This window comes from Carettochelys insculpta, chromosome 9, assembly GCF_033958435.1.
Source record: "Carettochelys insculpta isolate YL-2023 chromosome 9, ASM3395843v1, whole genome shotgun sequence".
Lineage (NCBI taxonomy): Eukaryota > Metazoa > Chordata > Testudines > Carettochelyidae > Carettochelys > Carettochelys insculpta.
The window spans coordinates 38,234,409-38,250,593 of NC_134145.1; the positions used below are offsets into that span (position 1 = coordinate 38,234,409).

Below are 16,185 nucleotides of genomic sequence, written 5' to 3' on the forward strand. Positions count from 1 at the left end.
CAGCTGAGTGAACTAATGATCCGAGGTTTTTTTCATGTAACGTCCTATGTTGAACTACCTGGCAGTATTTTTTGGTTTGTACCTTTGCGAATGAGACAGTAGCTATGTATCTCCAGCAGAACATCAATACCAACATGCCAAGCTACAAATCCAATCATTGCATAAGTGTCCCATGGGTCTGGAAGATTGAGTGCTGGTAGGTCCATTCCCAGGAACATGGTCACCACTGTTATTAAAGCAAAGTCACAGGTTAAAGGACTGCTCCCAAGACAAAAGCAATACAAGCTTATAGCTTAGTGGGAGAATATTCAAAGGTTAAATATACTTCTGGAGGCATGAGTGTGAAAAAGTACAACTCTCACTAAGCATAGGGTTTGGAATAGCCATAAGTCTTGTTATACACTGATCCTATGAAATAACCTCAGTCTGGAGCTACTTTACCATATAGAGTCTAAACAGTTTGATCTAAGAAGAGGCTTAAAAGGTCACTGATCTTCCAAACACATAAGGGATCCCTATCAGTTTGAAAATTTCAGCGATTATGTATAGTTTAAAAACCAAACAAACAACCAGAAAACAACAAGATGGACAGAGGGAGGTACCTCATGCCTATTTAGGATCTGAAGGACGTGGGCCACCAAAGATCCTGCACACAGGAAAGACAGGTAAGGGATCCCCAGTACTCCATACTGACAGGTAGAGACTTGAGGAAGGGAGAGGAGCTTTGAATATACAAGCAAGCTTGCATACATTAGCAAAGATAAGCAACAACCAGACCAATGCACAGAGTGAAGTCTGGTTTGGATAGCCCACACAGACAAGACCCTTATTCTAATGCCACTCTGATGATTAATGGACTTGAGTAGTCATCTATTATAAGATCTGTGTTTGTGTAACTAGTGTTCAACCATCACTCCATTTCTGCAATACCAACATACTGAGATGACTAAGCAAGTTACAACAAGGCTATAAATAACAGAGGTACACTAGATACGCCTAGAAAATATTTTTTAAAAAGTTACTCACCGGCTAGTATTCTGGCTGTTGTACCAGTACTCCAGTGAATCCAATTAAATACATGCCTTCTACAAGATAAAAAGTCAGTATAATAATATATAGTTTAGTTACCAACATAAAATCTTTCCAAAAATGGGAAAAGATCCTTAAATTTGCCATGTTATCTTGAAAAAAAAAAAAAACAAAAAACCAACAAGTTTGCACCTATATGGAACATCTCTAAATTTTTGTTAATATACAATCAGTGTAAACTCCTGGAGAATTTCATGACGACATTTTAACAAGTGTACCTTGGTGCATGAGGAGGGGGTCGGAAACCTGCCATCAGAGGTTGAAAGATTGCCAAAGTCATCACGGTACAGCCCAAGTATGGATGAAAGCCTGCTTGCTGAACAAAGGATTTCTTTTGATTAATACTGTGACAGTCATGCGCAAAAAGGCAAACATCAGTCAGACCAAGGAACAGGTCAGGATCAACTGTACACCATTACAAAGCCATGTTTCAATAATGTTTCTTTCAGGAGAATTCCAAGCCCCTTTCATCAGCTACTAGTGTTCCCATCTCACATTTTGGTTTAAGTCTTAGCAGGAGAAAAGATGCCTCTACTCATAGCCTTTTATTATTAATTTAAACTTGAATTGGTATTTATAAAAAGTACAAGGCAGTTTGAGGCATGGGGCGGGTGGGGGAGAAGACAACTTCTGGAACATGGGGACAATAAACAAAGACCAGAAGGACATAACTAGGAAAAGGAAAATTTAGACTGGGCATTGGGATGAACTAGATGTCAAATACTATCATCACAGATAGGAAAACTGATATAAAACAGAAAAATGCTTTTTCTTCCATCATTCAAAACTAAGCTAGATAAAGCACTAGAAAATTACACTTCATAGGAGAGAAAGTCCTGTGTTAACTGGATCAGATAGTGGGGGTGGGGCAGGGAGGAAGTCAGGCAGAATAGTTCTAAAGGAGAGGTTTCACAGAAAGGAAAAACCCAAAAAGGTACCTCTAGTCTGATTTTTTTAAATTAGAACTTAAAGTAGGAAAAGTGTAAATCAGGCATTTACCAAGTGTTGGTCACCAGGACATCACTTAAGCATAGCTAAGACAGAGACACCTTTCAAGACAATTTCTTTAGAATTAATAAACGAGTTATGACATAAAAGTGGGCATTAAAAAAAAATCTGATGTTCTTTCTTCAAAATGCCATTCACCAAGGAAACAATACAGACCCCAACCTCAGAAGCAGCCTAAGAAGTTTTACTCACTTCACTCCAACCTCCTCTGTATATAAATGGAAGAACAAAAGCAATGCTTGTAAGAAGCACTGTGGTCAACATCAGCATACGATGTACCTATGAATGTTAAAAAAAAAAAGAGGAAGGGCATTAGAGGAAATTGTTAGCACTTCCATTACATTGGCAGGCAAAGAGGGATTAATGGTATCCAAAAGACAAAACCCATTGTAAATATGAGACAAACCCCAGCAAAGCTGACTGTACTCCACAAAGCCAAATGAAAGTTGACCTACTATTGCACTCAAGGTCAAGAAGATGTAGTTTACGGAGCATAACAGTGTCTAGTTTTTATTCTAGCCATCTGTAATAGGGCCACCACCGTTAAACTTTCACATATCGCTTGAGTTTTTTATTGGTTTGGTTTTTTGTGCTTACCTGGAACCAAGTCTCCTTTCCAAACAATGAATAAGGCCAAACTGGTTTGAAGAATCTGGCAACAATAACACCAATGCTAACTGTAGTCATCCATGCAGCAAACATCAATGAAGCTGAAGTTAAAAAAAAAAAAAAATCCACGTGAAATTTGGTTACAACGTTAGATAAGAACACATCTGATAACACACTGCAGGAGATCAGCTTCAATGTTTAGCATTAGAAGAGCACAAGAGTAGAGGTGAAATCCTGCTGTTACTCAGTTACAAATGCCTCCAGCAGAGAGGTGCAGAGGTGTACTCTTGCTATACTAGATATCCATTTTTTAACTCAGACTAGTCAACGGTACTAATCCACATAGATAGCACTGTGGAGGAATGGGTGCTTGGTCAGGGACAGCACATGAACACGGATACAGATTTCACTTCCAAACCGTAGGCCTTTACTGCTGCCTCCATGAGCTAGTTTACTGTGCAATACTGCAAGTCAAAACCAGAGGCTGTAAGGACCACTCCATGCTTCATCTGCGGACCACATTTTTCAAATGAGCATTTAGACCATGAATTTTTTAGTTAAATTTTTAGTAACAAAAGTTTAAAGTTAATTCAAGACCCTACGGCCTTGTGTCTTTGACAGAAAGCCAGATTTTCATTTAGCTCTTTATGGATTTGCCTCAAAACCCACTAATGTGAATAGAGAACCTCTCACTTCAACTGAATTTGACTCAGGCTCCAAAACACCACCCTATAAGCATGTGCGTTTGTTTTACACAAATACTGGAAAAAGGGAATTTCAAAATAGAGAGATGCAATTCAAAATTCTAACTGCGAAGTTGTAAAAATACAAAATTCCTTAAAAATAAGGGAGCTAGTAAGACAAGTTCCTCTCCCTGCAGGATTAGAATCATGCACAGCCACAGTTTGTCAGCTCTATTTTTCCCCTAGTTCTCCAAACCAGTCCTTAAATGGCTGGATATATAGGGCAGACCTATGAAGTTAGAACTATTACTTGCCATGGACTTTAAGAAGAAGTGGAGAGCGGGATCCCCCTATATCCTTTGGGGAGCCTATGACGTTGTACATTCCATTGGTGATCAGAGGCTGATGATGATGTTTGCGAATTAGACCTCCTATGCAAAGATACAGAATAGCTTACATATAGTTAATAAAAGTCACTGTGCTTGTATCCCTTCCAACCCCCACCCCCCCCCGGCCGCCATCCTTTGTTTACAATTCATGTGAACAGCAAGTTTTGTACCAACACACAGGCCATCCCTCTACATGTCCCCTCAAGATTCTGACTGTAATCTTTTGGGTTCCATCCCCTTCCCACCCTGAAAATAAGATTTTCCTCAAAAAAAAGATATTTAAACATCCACAGTCTACAGAAAAATATTTCAAAACCCAACAGATCTAATAAAGAGCAATGTAGCCAATGCTATTTAGTTCCCATGCTAATTTTAGTTCAATCCCTGTTAAAAACTGTAAAGGGTCTTCTCAAGAATACTACTCCAAGGACCAGAGGGTTATAGAACATATTTTTATTAATAATCATCATGTGCCAACAATGCCCAGATGCTTTGTATAGTGGACAGACTTCCAACTCTCTCAGACAAAGAGTTAATGGGCACAAAACAGACATCAAAACACTCCTGATCCACAAACCAGTTAGTCTACATTTTAATGGAGTGGGCCATTCTGTTAATGACTTAAGAGTTTGCGTCTTGAAGAAGAATTTTCACTCTGCTTTGGAAAAAGAGAGGCTGCTGAACTTTCTTTCATATGCAAATTTGACACATTAACACATGGTTTGAACCGGGATGCAAATTTTCTAGAATGCTATAGGGGCTCTTTTGCATACTTGGCTTAATCTAATTCTTGACTCCCCCCCACTTCTGATCTCTGATTTGCTCACCTTGATATTTTTTTTTCTGATTTGTCAACCTTGATTACTGTTTTTGGTTCTCTGTGCCTTAAATATTGAGTCTGTTATGGTATGGCTATGCTCTGAAGAAGTGGGTTTGTCCTACGAAAGCTCACCTAATCAATTATTTTGTTAGTCTTTAAAGTGTTACTTTACTACTTTTTTGTTTTGAAGCTATATTTGTGTTAGAGTTCCAGAGATGAGTCAGTGCTCCTTACATTAAGGCAGTTTTCACTGGCTACATGTGAAGTCAGATTACTTCTCATGTTCACCACATCTTATACTGATCAGTCAGTTTGGTCTGGTTTGAGAATGTGACTATTTAACTGTATCTTCAATCAGACTTACCCTCACTTGCCTCCCCATCTGCCAGAAATATGTAATAACTCCCATCAAGATTAAACCTCGCTTTATAAGCAGGAAGGCGAAGGCTTCTTCTGAAAGAGCACTGAATGATACCATCAGCCATCCTCCACGAGATGTCTTCAAGGCCATTCTATGAAACAGGCAATGGACTTTTAGTACCCAGTGGTTTTCAAGTTTGGAAGATCCTCCACATAAAAAAAAAAAAAAAAAAAAAAAAAAAAAATGTATTCCACTCCGTCCTCAAGGCCAGTGATTTTGGCCTGGCTCTACTTGGCCAGCAAGACAGTGTTTGCTGTCTGTTAACAGCCCATGTCATCAGAGTTACCCACATCAGCATAGTTAATGGTGCCAGCAAGAATCAAGAGTTCTGTTCATGTGGTAAGTGTCTAAGCAACAGCTGCAGGTAAATGCTTACACTCACTGCATTTTAGGCTACTGTCTTCAAAATTGTGACCACACCCATGCAAGCCTTAAAATAGTTATTTATGGAAAACTGTTTCAAAAAGGCAATAGATGCACATGATCACTGTGCGTGTAAGTGATTACCCTCTGTGTGACCTTGAGCAAAAGAGGGGCTGCTTCCTTGGATAACAGAATCAGGAAGTTTATATTCTATTACCCATTTGCTTGCCATCTCAGCATGGCCTTTAAGTCACTTCTCTGTTACAATTTTTTATTCTCGGCATCCTTTGTAGAGTCACTTCAGGGCTCTTGCTCAAAAAAATCCAGAGCAACAACAAAGTCCCCCAAATCAGAGAAACTACTCCACAGGCTATTCAAAACAGAAATAAAGAAGCCAGCAGCTGATCTCGGTCACAGCATTTCTTATCCATCAGAAACAAGCACTTTACACATGAGGTGGGTCAGTAAGCCAGAAGTAATAGAGACCTTTAGGATTTTTCTTAAGATGACTGCTTTATTAGCTCCATTGAGAGCTACTGAACAAAAACAAAAACAAAAAATTACATCAGTGAAATACTGACAAATTAGTGCTGAGTGGTATGCAAATTGACTTAGTCACACCATACCTCCGAGTCCAACACAGGAGGAGTTCGCCCACTCAGATATGCGGTATTTACATTAATACGGTGATCTTCTTTAATACACAGATATGCATCATCATCACCCTGAAAATAAAAGCATTTGTTTTCCATATTAGATAGTTATGGGCAAAACCATATGCAGATTAATGGCTTGCTCCAACCGCCCCTTTTCACCTATGCTACACCCAGAGTAACTCCATTGCCGCCATTACAGCAAGTTTGCAATGGCGCAACTAAACTGAGAATCTGCCCTATTGTACCATATTTCTAACTTTTCTTCCAACTCTTAGGCTGCGTCTACACTTGCATTCCTCTTTCAAAAGAGGAATGCAAATGAGGTACATATTGCATATCTGGCACCTCATTTGCCTATTCTTATTTTGAAATAACTTCTGTCGAAAGAAGAAAACCAGTGTAGACTCTACTCTTTTGAAAGGAAGCCCCAACTTCAAAAGAATCCTTCTTCCCATAAAAAAAGGGAAGAAAGATTCTTTCGAAGATGGGGTTTACTTTCAAGAGCAGTGCCTACATTGGTTTTCTTATTTCGAAAGAATATGCAAATGAGGTGCCATATATACAAATATGCATTTCATTTGCATTTTGTTTCCCTCCTTTGCATACCTCTTTTGAAATAGGAATGCAAGTGTAGACACAACCTTACACAAATCCATGGGTCCAGATTTATTCCATCCAAGCACACTGAGAGAACTGGCAAATGTCATTGCAGAGCCTTTGGCCATCATCTTTGAAAAATTGTGGAGATCAGGAGACATCCTGGATGACTAGAAAAAAGGCAAATATAGTGCCCATATTTAGGAAACAGGGAAAGAAATACAATCCAGGGAACTATAGACCGGTCAAGCTTACCTCATGCTCCAGGGAAAAAAAAATTATGGAGGGGGTCCTCCAGGAATCCGTTTTGAAGCATTTGGCAGAGGGGAAAGTGATCAAGAGCAGTCAACATGGATTCAACAAGGGCAAGTCATGCCTGACCAATCTGATTAGCTTCTATGAGAAGGTAACTGGCTCTGTGGACATGCGGAAGTCAATGGATGCAATATACCTTAACTTTAGCAAAGCTTTTGATACAGTTTCCTACAACCTTTTTGCCCATAAGTTAAGTAAGTATGGATTGGATAAATGGACTCGTAGGTGGCTAGAAAGCTGGCTAGATAGTCAGATCAATGGCTCAATGTCTGGTTGGCAGTTGGTTTCAAGTGGAATGCCCCAAGAATCAGTTCTAAGGCCAGTACTGTTCAACAGCTTTATTAAGTTACCTAGATGAGGGGATGGATTGCACCCTCAGAAAATTTATGGATGACACTAAGCTAGGGGGACAGGTAGATATGTTAGAGTATAGGGATAGGGCCCAGAGTGACCTAGATAAAGTGGAGAATTGGGTCAAAAGTAATTTGATGAGGTTCAACAAGGACAAGTGTAGAGTCCTGCACTTGCGACGGAAGAATCCCAAGCATTGTTACTGGCTGGGAACTGATTGGTTAAGTAGCAGTACAGCAGAAAAGGACCTGGAGGTTACTGTGAATGAGAGGCTGGATATGAGTCAATTGCCCTTGTAGCCAAGAACTTTAAATGGCATATTGAAATGCATTAGGAGCATTTCCAACAGATCTAGAGACATTATTATTCCCTCTGTTCAGCACTGGTGAGGACATATCTGTAGTACTGCATCCAGTTCTGGGTCCCCTCCCCATACAGAAAGGATGTGGATGCACTTGAGAGGGCTCAGCAGAGGGCAACAAAAATGATTAGGTCATGTGCTCTAGCCCCCATGAGGAGAGGATGAGGGATAGGGGTGATTTAGTTTGCAGAAGAGTGGGGGGCAATTTGATAGACACCTTCAACTTCCTGAAGGGAGCTCTAAAGAGGGTGGAGAGAAGCTGATCTCCGTAGTGACTGATGGTAGAAAAAGAACCAACGGTGTCACATTACAGAGGGGAAGGGTGCGGGGTGGGGGGGGAGGTTGGATATTAGGAAAAACTATTTCACCAGGAAGGTGGTGAAGCACTGGAATGCTTTACCGGTAGAGGTGGCAGAATCTCCACCCCTAGAGGTTTTGAAGTCATGGCTGGAATGACTTAGTTGGGGTTATCTTGCTTTGGGCATTCCAAAAAAGAAGCCCCTCCCCCCCAATTTGATTTTGCAAGTTCAAACATTGACAAAAAGTTATTTAACTGCATGCAATGCACAAATGCCCATCTTGGCTATTTTTTACAACACTAGTGAAGTCAGTACAAACTAAACTGTCACACAGACAGTAACTTGTTTACACTGCAGCATAAGCTGTGCAACAAGATACAGTATTTATATTATTTTAGAATTATAATAAAAATTAGAAAGTAAGGAGTTTTTCCAGTGACAGTGTAACACTTCTGTATTTATATGTCCAATCTTGTGATTAAGTGATTTGTAACCAAGGTGAAACTTTGGAAATATGCAAGACAAACCAAACTCCTAAAAGGGCTATAATAGTTTGGAGAGGTTGAAAGTCACTGGATTAGAACATAATACTTGGGACTGTAAACCGTCATATTTTTATGGAAATATGTTTTGTATAAGACAGCACATAATTCAAATATGCTAAATAGAAAAACAGACTGTCATTCAAGAGCCTGTAATCCAATGAATATGTATATCCTCTTTGTGTGCAGGTATAATTCTAGTAGGTTTAAACTTCATATGTCTAACTTCACATTTTATTAATTCTAGTTTTTCCCTTGTGAAAGCCATTATTGGTACTCAGGAGACTCAATGGCCCAGTGATCAAGATAATCTTTACATGTTTTCATTTTTTCTTGTAAGCCCAGAATGTGGTTGGCTCTACATAAGCATGCGACCATGCCATCTGATACTGGAATCCATCTTATATTCTGTACTCTTCAAGAGGGTAAGGGAGAAATGAACCAAGGTTTCATGCCCTGCAGAAATTCTATTTAAGGGATGAGAAGCAAAGAATGAAGGGTCTTCAGTGAGTTCTTGAAACTACCTCTATAACCTAAAGGGATGCACATTAAGAAACCTAAAAATAGGGTGACCATCTGTCCCATATTGGGCAGGACAGTCTCATATTTGGAATGCCAAAAAGGCGCCCCGACATATTTTTATAAAGGGATGCACTGTCCTGTATTGGGCCATCCCCCCACTCAAGCCTCGGGGAAGTGTGGGATGCCACTGCCACCTCCTTTCCAGCTCCCTGGGTCTTGGAGGAGCTGCTCCCCGCCCCCAACACACACACATACATTTGGGACAGAGAGATATGGTCATCCTACCTAAAAACAAACACCACTAAATCAGGGAAGGAGCTGTTAGATCCAAAAACAGAGAAAGATCAGTTCTGACTTGAAGGTTTTTGTCTGAAATAAGGACTAAGGTGAGGAGTCATGTTTTGTAAAAATTTCTCTTAGGCTGGGTCTACATTTGCCCCCAGCTTCAAAAGGGGCATGTTAAATCAGGGTGACAGAAGATTACTAATGAAGTGCTGCAGTGAATACGCAGCACTTCATTAGGCTGATTCACCCCCGTAGCAACTTGAAGTGCCAGCAGCTACAATTTTGAGGAGTAAAGAGACTTCAAAGTAACGTAGGCACTTTGATGTGCCCATGGCTACACGGCATGCTGGCACTTCGAAGTTTGAAGCTTCAAAGTTGCCACAGGGGAGAATTAGCCTAATAAAGTGCTGTGTATTCAGCTCAGCACTGCATTAGTAATCTCCCATTGCCCTGATTAACATGCCCCCTTCAAAGTTGGGGGCAGGTGTAGACAAGCCCTTAGTGTATTAGGCTTAGCTGGCCTATTTTGTTTTTACTTAGAAACCTATTTTGGTGTATTTTCACTTGCAATCATTTAAATCCTACTTTTTAAGACTTAAAAAAAAACCACATCAAACTCTGTGTAAATAATTGTCACCAGAGGCAGGAGAAGAAAAAAATTAATGGCTGCACATCTTTCACCGAAAAGAAAAAAATGGGAGACAGAGAGAGAGGGTGCTCTTAAGTTCTCTCTGTGTCAAGTTTTATACTAGTAAGATGGATTTGGGTTCTCTGCTCCTGGGTGCTGTCAAGCCCGTGCAACTGAGCCCTCCCAGAGCTGTTATCAAGGTCTGCGTTACGTTGTGAGGGCAGACCAGAGCATCTGGCCCAGCTGGACAGGGTGGTGGAGAGCTGCAGAGAGCAAGTAGTGGGGCTCAGTAGTATGATCAGATCACTGGATGATGGTCTCAAGGGGATCTCTGTGATCTAACTTGTCACAATACTGCAGCCATAAGCGTCTCCACAGGGCTCTCAAGAATAACTGTGTCCACCACTCAACTGAAAACTGGTTTCTGTCCACAATAAGTAAAACCTAAAGCACCTTAGATTCCTTTCAGTTTAGGCCATGGAAAATAGCTCTCCTAGTTACAACAGCCCAGGAATTGAATTATGCAACAGTGTAACAATCTGGAATTCAACCAAGACAGAAGTTACACAGCTGCATTCAAGACTCTTCATCTCGTATGAAGTTCACAAATAACATCTGCAAAGATGAAACTGCAGATCTTCAAAAACAAATGTGAAGAGTGTGCTCTTGTATGGATGCAAGACCTGCATACTAGAATGTCTTCAAATCACAAACTACAGACATTTATAAACAGATCCCTGAAGAACAACGTTCATATCAAACGGCAAGACTTTGTCACAAGTGAGAAACTTTGGAACAGAGCATGACAAGAACCGTTTGATTTTCAAATCAAGAGAAGAGAGTGGGGATGGCTAGGCCACCCTCTCAGAAAACCATCATAGTCCATCAAGCTCTCACATGGAACCCACAAGAGGAAGACCTCAAACAATGTGGAGATGATCTACTGAGACTGAGACTCCACGAGTCAGCTAGAAGTTTTGTCTCAAGACAGACTGAAGTGGAGGAGACTTGTAGATGACCTAGGCTCCACACAGAGCAGAAAGGGTTAAAGTCAGTCCCTATTCAAGCTCAGCACTATTTATAAAATTTGATGGATGTGCACAGCCGAGAATGGTGGGGCTACAGCAGTCTTCATCTTCAATTTCTTGACTAAGAACAAATAAATAAAATTATTTTGTTGTGCTACTTGGGTGACACAGGAAGTACTGTAAAAAAGGATACTTACCATCCACTGGTCATGAGATAAGGCAAAGGCTAAATAGCCTTCACTAGGACCACTCATTTCAATAAGTACTGTGTGGTTATTTTGTTTGAAGGACAGAAAGAAACAGTAGGCAGTTCCAGGATCACATTTTGGAGGATTCCTTATGCAAAACTTTGTACTTCCACAGCCTGAGGCATTAAACTGGACAGACAAGTAGAAACAAAACAAAAACAGCAGAAATGTAGCACTTTAAAGACTAACAAATGATTTATTTGGTGATGAGCTTTAGTGGGACAGACCCACTCCAAAAATTAAGTTACCAAATATGCTGGTCATTCCTCCTGCCACCCCACGCCCCAAATATACCACTACAGCTAACATAGTCCCAACTAAGGAAGAGGCAAAGATTTACACTGAAAATGCACAAAGAACCTCTTCTTCCCCATTCCCACCCCACCCAGCCAATAATTACCAACCAGGGCTAGAATTCACTGTCATGGTAGTTATTAAATTGTGAGCTTTGATTTCACCAGTTTAAATGAAAGAGATTGGCATCATAATGCTAATGAGGCTATAATTACAGTACTTTAATACAATCCCCACCTGTTCAAGAAAATGTCTTCTACTTAATAAGTTATAATTAAATCCATCTAAAAATGTATTTTTTTCAGATTTCCTGCTTTCTCACTTTTCCCAGACAATTATAAGTCATTAACAGTCCCATATTGTTCTTCAGTTATTAGAAATATGCCCCTGGGAACTCAGACGCAACATAGCATTCCTCCTATGAGAGAAAAAATGGTCTGTTTTTCCCGATTGGTTAGCTAAAAACTCACCAAGAAAAGTTAAGGTTCATAGGCATCCATTCTACAATACTGAACTTTACGGTATTTAAAATGGCAAACAAATATTCTCCAATTCAAGACAGCAGTAAGTAGGAAAGATGTCCTATTGCTAAACCTGGTCAAGTTAAATTATAATGCTATTGCCCAACTCTTTCAAATTTTAATTAGAATCTCAAAAAACCAGTAATAGAACTCCATGCAAAGATGAACTCATGTGAGCAAGTACTTATAAACTAAGCTTATTTCTGTACTTTAGAGAGTAATCTTTGTTCCTGCCCACTCTCCCCTGCTCTCTTCTGAAACTTCAGTTTTATTTATACAGAGCCACAAATCTTCATGGTTCTTCACCCATGAAGCAAAATGTAACTTGCCAGATTAGTTTACGTACTAGTCTTTTCACCTTCTTATTAAAGGAGTGCCAGAACTGAGTTTCCTTCCCTTATTCTTTGTCTGTCAACACCAGTTAATAATCTGACAGAGAAGAGATGGGTGAGGTAAACTCTTTTATTGGACCACCTTCTGTTGATAAAAAGACAAGCTGGGACAAAGAGAGAGGAGATGGTCTAATAAAATAAATAAAACCCTAATAGTCTAAGATTAAGGCAGCTACACCACTGTATGCAATAATTTGACAGGAAATGACCTATCTTCCACCTTCTGCCAACACAATGGCTAAGAAAGCAATTACCACAGCCCTTCTTCGGAAACACTTCAATTGAAACTAGGCATTAGAACTGAAAGGCTACAGAATTTAGCTCATAATAGAGAAAGAATACCCACGAATTTAGTCAGATGAGAAACTGGCTGTGAAGTTGGTAGAGTCTCTGGCGTAATACTTGTAGTTGTTGTCAAAAGTGATGCATTAGGTTGGGAGATGACAGGACCAGGGATCTTTGTCCAAAAGATACTATATTTCTCTACAACTGTGGCTCTGGGAAGGGGGAGGAAGAAGAAACACAAAACATTCAGTACAGTGAGGAGTAAAATGTTACATTGTTTATTTACAATGTTAAATAAAATGTTACAAAAAGGAGAATGAAAAACTCCTCTACTTAGTTGTCCATAAAAAAAAAATGTACTTGTCATACAATTGATCTCTTCAAACTTGGCACCTATACAATTACCTAAGGTGACCAAATCTCCCCTGGACATATATGGGACATGGGGGAAATGACACCATCCCAACCAAAACAAAATGGATTGTCACCCTGTGTTGTATTCTGTGGGGGGTGCTCCCTGGCTGAAGGGGGTAGGGGACAGCTGCAGCTCTCTGCTGCCCCATAACTTCCACGCTGCTCTGGCTCCCAGCTTCCCCAGCTGCAAGAAGCCAGGAGCGGGGAGATGGGAGGGTGGGGCTGGCTGCCTGTGCTCGGGGAAAATTAGCCCCTTTGGCAAAATAAATTGGGATGCCTTCCCAGAGTCTATACTACGGGGCTGTCCCACTGAAAACAGGACAGATGGGCACCCTACAATTACCTCATGTTTTGGGAATGTGGTGAGGAAACAAAGCTCCACGGTGAAAGATCCATCAGATAGTAAGATCCAGTTTCATAACTGGATCAAAGACCATTAATTCCTGGCTGCCTGCTACGTGACTTGCAGTATCACAGAGCTGTCAAGGTGCATTTACTTTTTATTTCATCTGAGCGTCACTCCTCATACCACATACATTCCTGCGTACAAGCAAAGCCGTAGAAAGGTCGGGCCCATGTGCAGCTTGGGTTGGGAACTAAAGTAAAAAGGGACGGGGACACACACACACCACCGTATTTGCGAATCATCCATTGCCTAGAAAAGTAGGAAAAATCCTAAGTCGTCATCCAGCATCAACCAGCAACAAGCCTTGCAACTTTGCCCACTTCAGAAGAGATTTTGGATGATTTTCCACAAGCCAGTTCTTGAGCAGCAAGTTGATGTGAGCAGAAAAGGGAAAAAAAAATTCTGCAACAAGCTCCCCGCACAGACGTTTTCTGGGTGTCAGTCAGTATTTATGAAAGAGAGAACACTATCTATTCACCTACACTGCATCTACAAGTGTCAGATCTTCTGGAAGAACACCAGCTTCTTCTGGAAGATCCGGGAAACATCCACATGTGTAGGGTGCTCTTCCGGAAGAGCACTCCACTTCTTCCGGATCCCTAACGTCGGTTCCGTAAGGGGAATAATGCCTTCTTCCGGATGATTCTTCCGGGAGAAAGCACATGTGAATGCTCGCAGACCACTTCTTCCCAAAGAAGCAATACGCCATGGCGGCTCCCTGCTGGAGCCTGGAGACAGTCTAGCAAGCCCCTGGGGGCTCTATGGTGTCTGCTTCCAGCAGCAGTTAAAGCTGCAAGGACCTAGAAACCCTGGAGAGGAAGCAGGGGCTTTGAGGCTGGAAGAACGGACTGGGCTGCAGCACCCAGCCTCCTGCCACACCAGAAGTGATGGCCAGCAGGTGGACGGCTAGCAGCCAGCCCCATCAGCATCCCCCTTGGGAAGCTGGAGGACAACAACCCAGAGGTGGGAGCGTCCCTGGAAGAAGAAAGCCCCTGCCTGGACAGAGCCAGAGCTGCGAGACCTCCTCACCCTCTCGCATGATAAAATAACCTGAGGGACATGTCGGGACACCATTGAAACGCCTCCCACCTGCCACAGCCCTGGCCACAAACCAGGTCCAATGCAAGATAAAAGAACTGTGGGCCAGGGACAGCAGCCAGCATTCTGGGGCTGGCCCAGCCAGGTGTCCCTATTATAGGGAGCTGCAGGACATCCTGGTGGGCAATAACACCTCATCACCTCATGGATATGGCAGCCATGGACACTCCTGCTACACCGGCTCCTCTGAAGAGGTTGGGGAGGAGGGAGAGCCCACCAGCCAGCCTCAGAGACCCTCGTATGACTCCTCCCCCGAGGGGTCCCTGGTGATAGCCCTGGCCTCGGGGCCAAGCAGCTGGGTGATGTCCAGCTGGGTATCCCCACACCTATACAAGTTCACACCAGGTAAGCGCATGGCATGGGGCATCACTGGTGGGGGCACACCCCCCACACCCCCGATGCCCCACACCAGAGTGCACCCCAGGGCTGCAGGGCACCCCACATGCCCCACCCCCTGGAAGTCCCTGCACATGCAGGTCCACATGGGGGGAACCCAGAGTGCAAAGCCACACCCAGCCTGTCTGTTTCCTGAGCATGGAGCCCACTGTGCCTGACCGCACCCCTCTCACCCGGTGCCCAGTTCCCAGGTGGGGCCCTTCACAGGTGGCAGCATCCCCAAGCCACTGTGCCAAGGCCATGGGCCTGCGCTACAAGGGCATCCCGGGTCCAGCCCAGGGGGACAGGGGATTGCCACACAGGGAGTATTAGGGCCCCAGCCAAGCCTTTCTCACTGCTCCACCTTGTCTTATAGCCGCTCCATCCTGGGGATGGGAGAAGTTCAGGACCAGATGGCATTATCCAGGCCAGAGGCGCAGGCAGTCCCCCAGGCAGGGCACAACCCTCACGCGCAGCTGCAACCCGGCAGGTGCGGAGGATCTGCTGCCAGAGCCTGGCAGAGAAGGCAGCAGCATGTGGCTGCCCTCTGCCACCAAAACAATGTGGCGGAGAGGAACATGGCCCTGGAGGTGCAGGACTTGCGGTGGTGCCAGAACACATGGTGGGGGAGATGGTTGGGATGCACCGCCAGGTGTGCCGGGCCCTCATGACACTGCCCCCTGCTACGGCCCCTCCTCCCACTGTCACCTCTACCCGCCCCATGGGCCTCAGCAGCTAGTGCAGGGAGGGGTTGTTGGGGAGGCCCTTTAACAGGCTGCATGGCCCATGCCCTGGAAGTGCTCTCCAGCCTTGTGACCCCGGCTGAGGCATTTCCTGCCCTGTTCTTCTGGAATAGCATCTGCGCATGTGTGGATGTGATCGTCCAGAAAACCAGGCAGCTCTTTCAGATGCCACTTTGTGTGTAGACACTGTCTTCTGGAAGATGATCTTCCTGAAGATCCAACGTGTAGACACAGCCCTAGTGTGGATGTCTAAATTACAAGTAGCTCCTATACAGTGTATACTTACAGATATTGTACATGTTCTGGTGCACCTGTTGGAGCAACCCAATAAACTTCTACATGTTTCTTTTTTGATTTACTTGTGTGACTGACAGCAGAACTCTGAAACAGATATAATCAAAGTCAGAGAGAACTTGCATGTAGGAGTGTGCATCATGAAATTA

The 16,185-nt window shown here is 42.8% G+C and overlaps 1 protein-coding gene across 3 annotated transcripts in view; it reads right to left on the reverse strand.

Annotated features, from left to right (window-relative positions):
- Positions 1–16,185, reverse strand: part of FRRS1 (ferric chelate reductase 1) — a 32,850-nt gene that overhangs the window by 4,581 nt on the left and 12,084 nt on the right. For all 3 annotated transcript variants that reach the window (XM_075002473.1, XM_075002472.1, XM_075002471.1), the window contains 11 exons: positions 16,029–16,123; positions 12,768–12,918; positions 11,164–11,343; positions 6,009–6,107; positions 4,963–5,110; positions 3,704–3,820; positions 2,695–2,807; positions 2,290–2,376; positions 1,308–1,405; positions 1,027–1,085; positions 83–226 (listed from right to left, as the gene is read on the reverse strand). In XM_075002473.1, the coding sequence (XP_074858574.1) occupies positions 83–226; positions 1,027–1,085; positions 1,308–1,405; positions 2,290–2,376; positions 2,695–2,807; positions 3,704–3,820; positions 4,963–5,110; positions 6,009–6,107; positions 11,164–11,343; positions 12,768–12,918; positions 16,029–16,123 (1,291 nt within the window). The remainder of the gene's footprint in view (positions 1–82; positions 227–1,026; positions 1,086–1,307; positions 1,406–2,289; positions 2,377–2,694; positions 2,808–3,703; positions 3,821–4,962; positions 5,111–6,008; positions 6,108–11,163; positions 11,344–12,767; positions 12,919–16,028; positions 16,124–16,185) is intronic.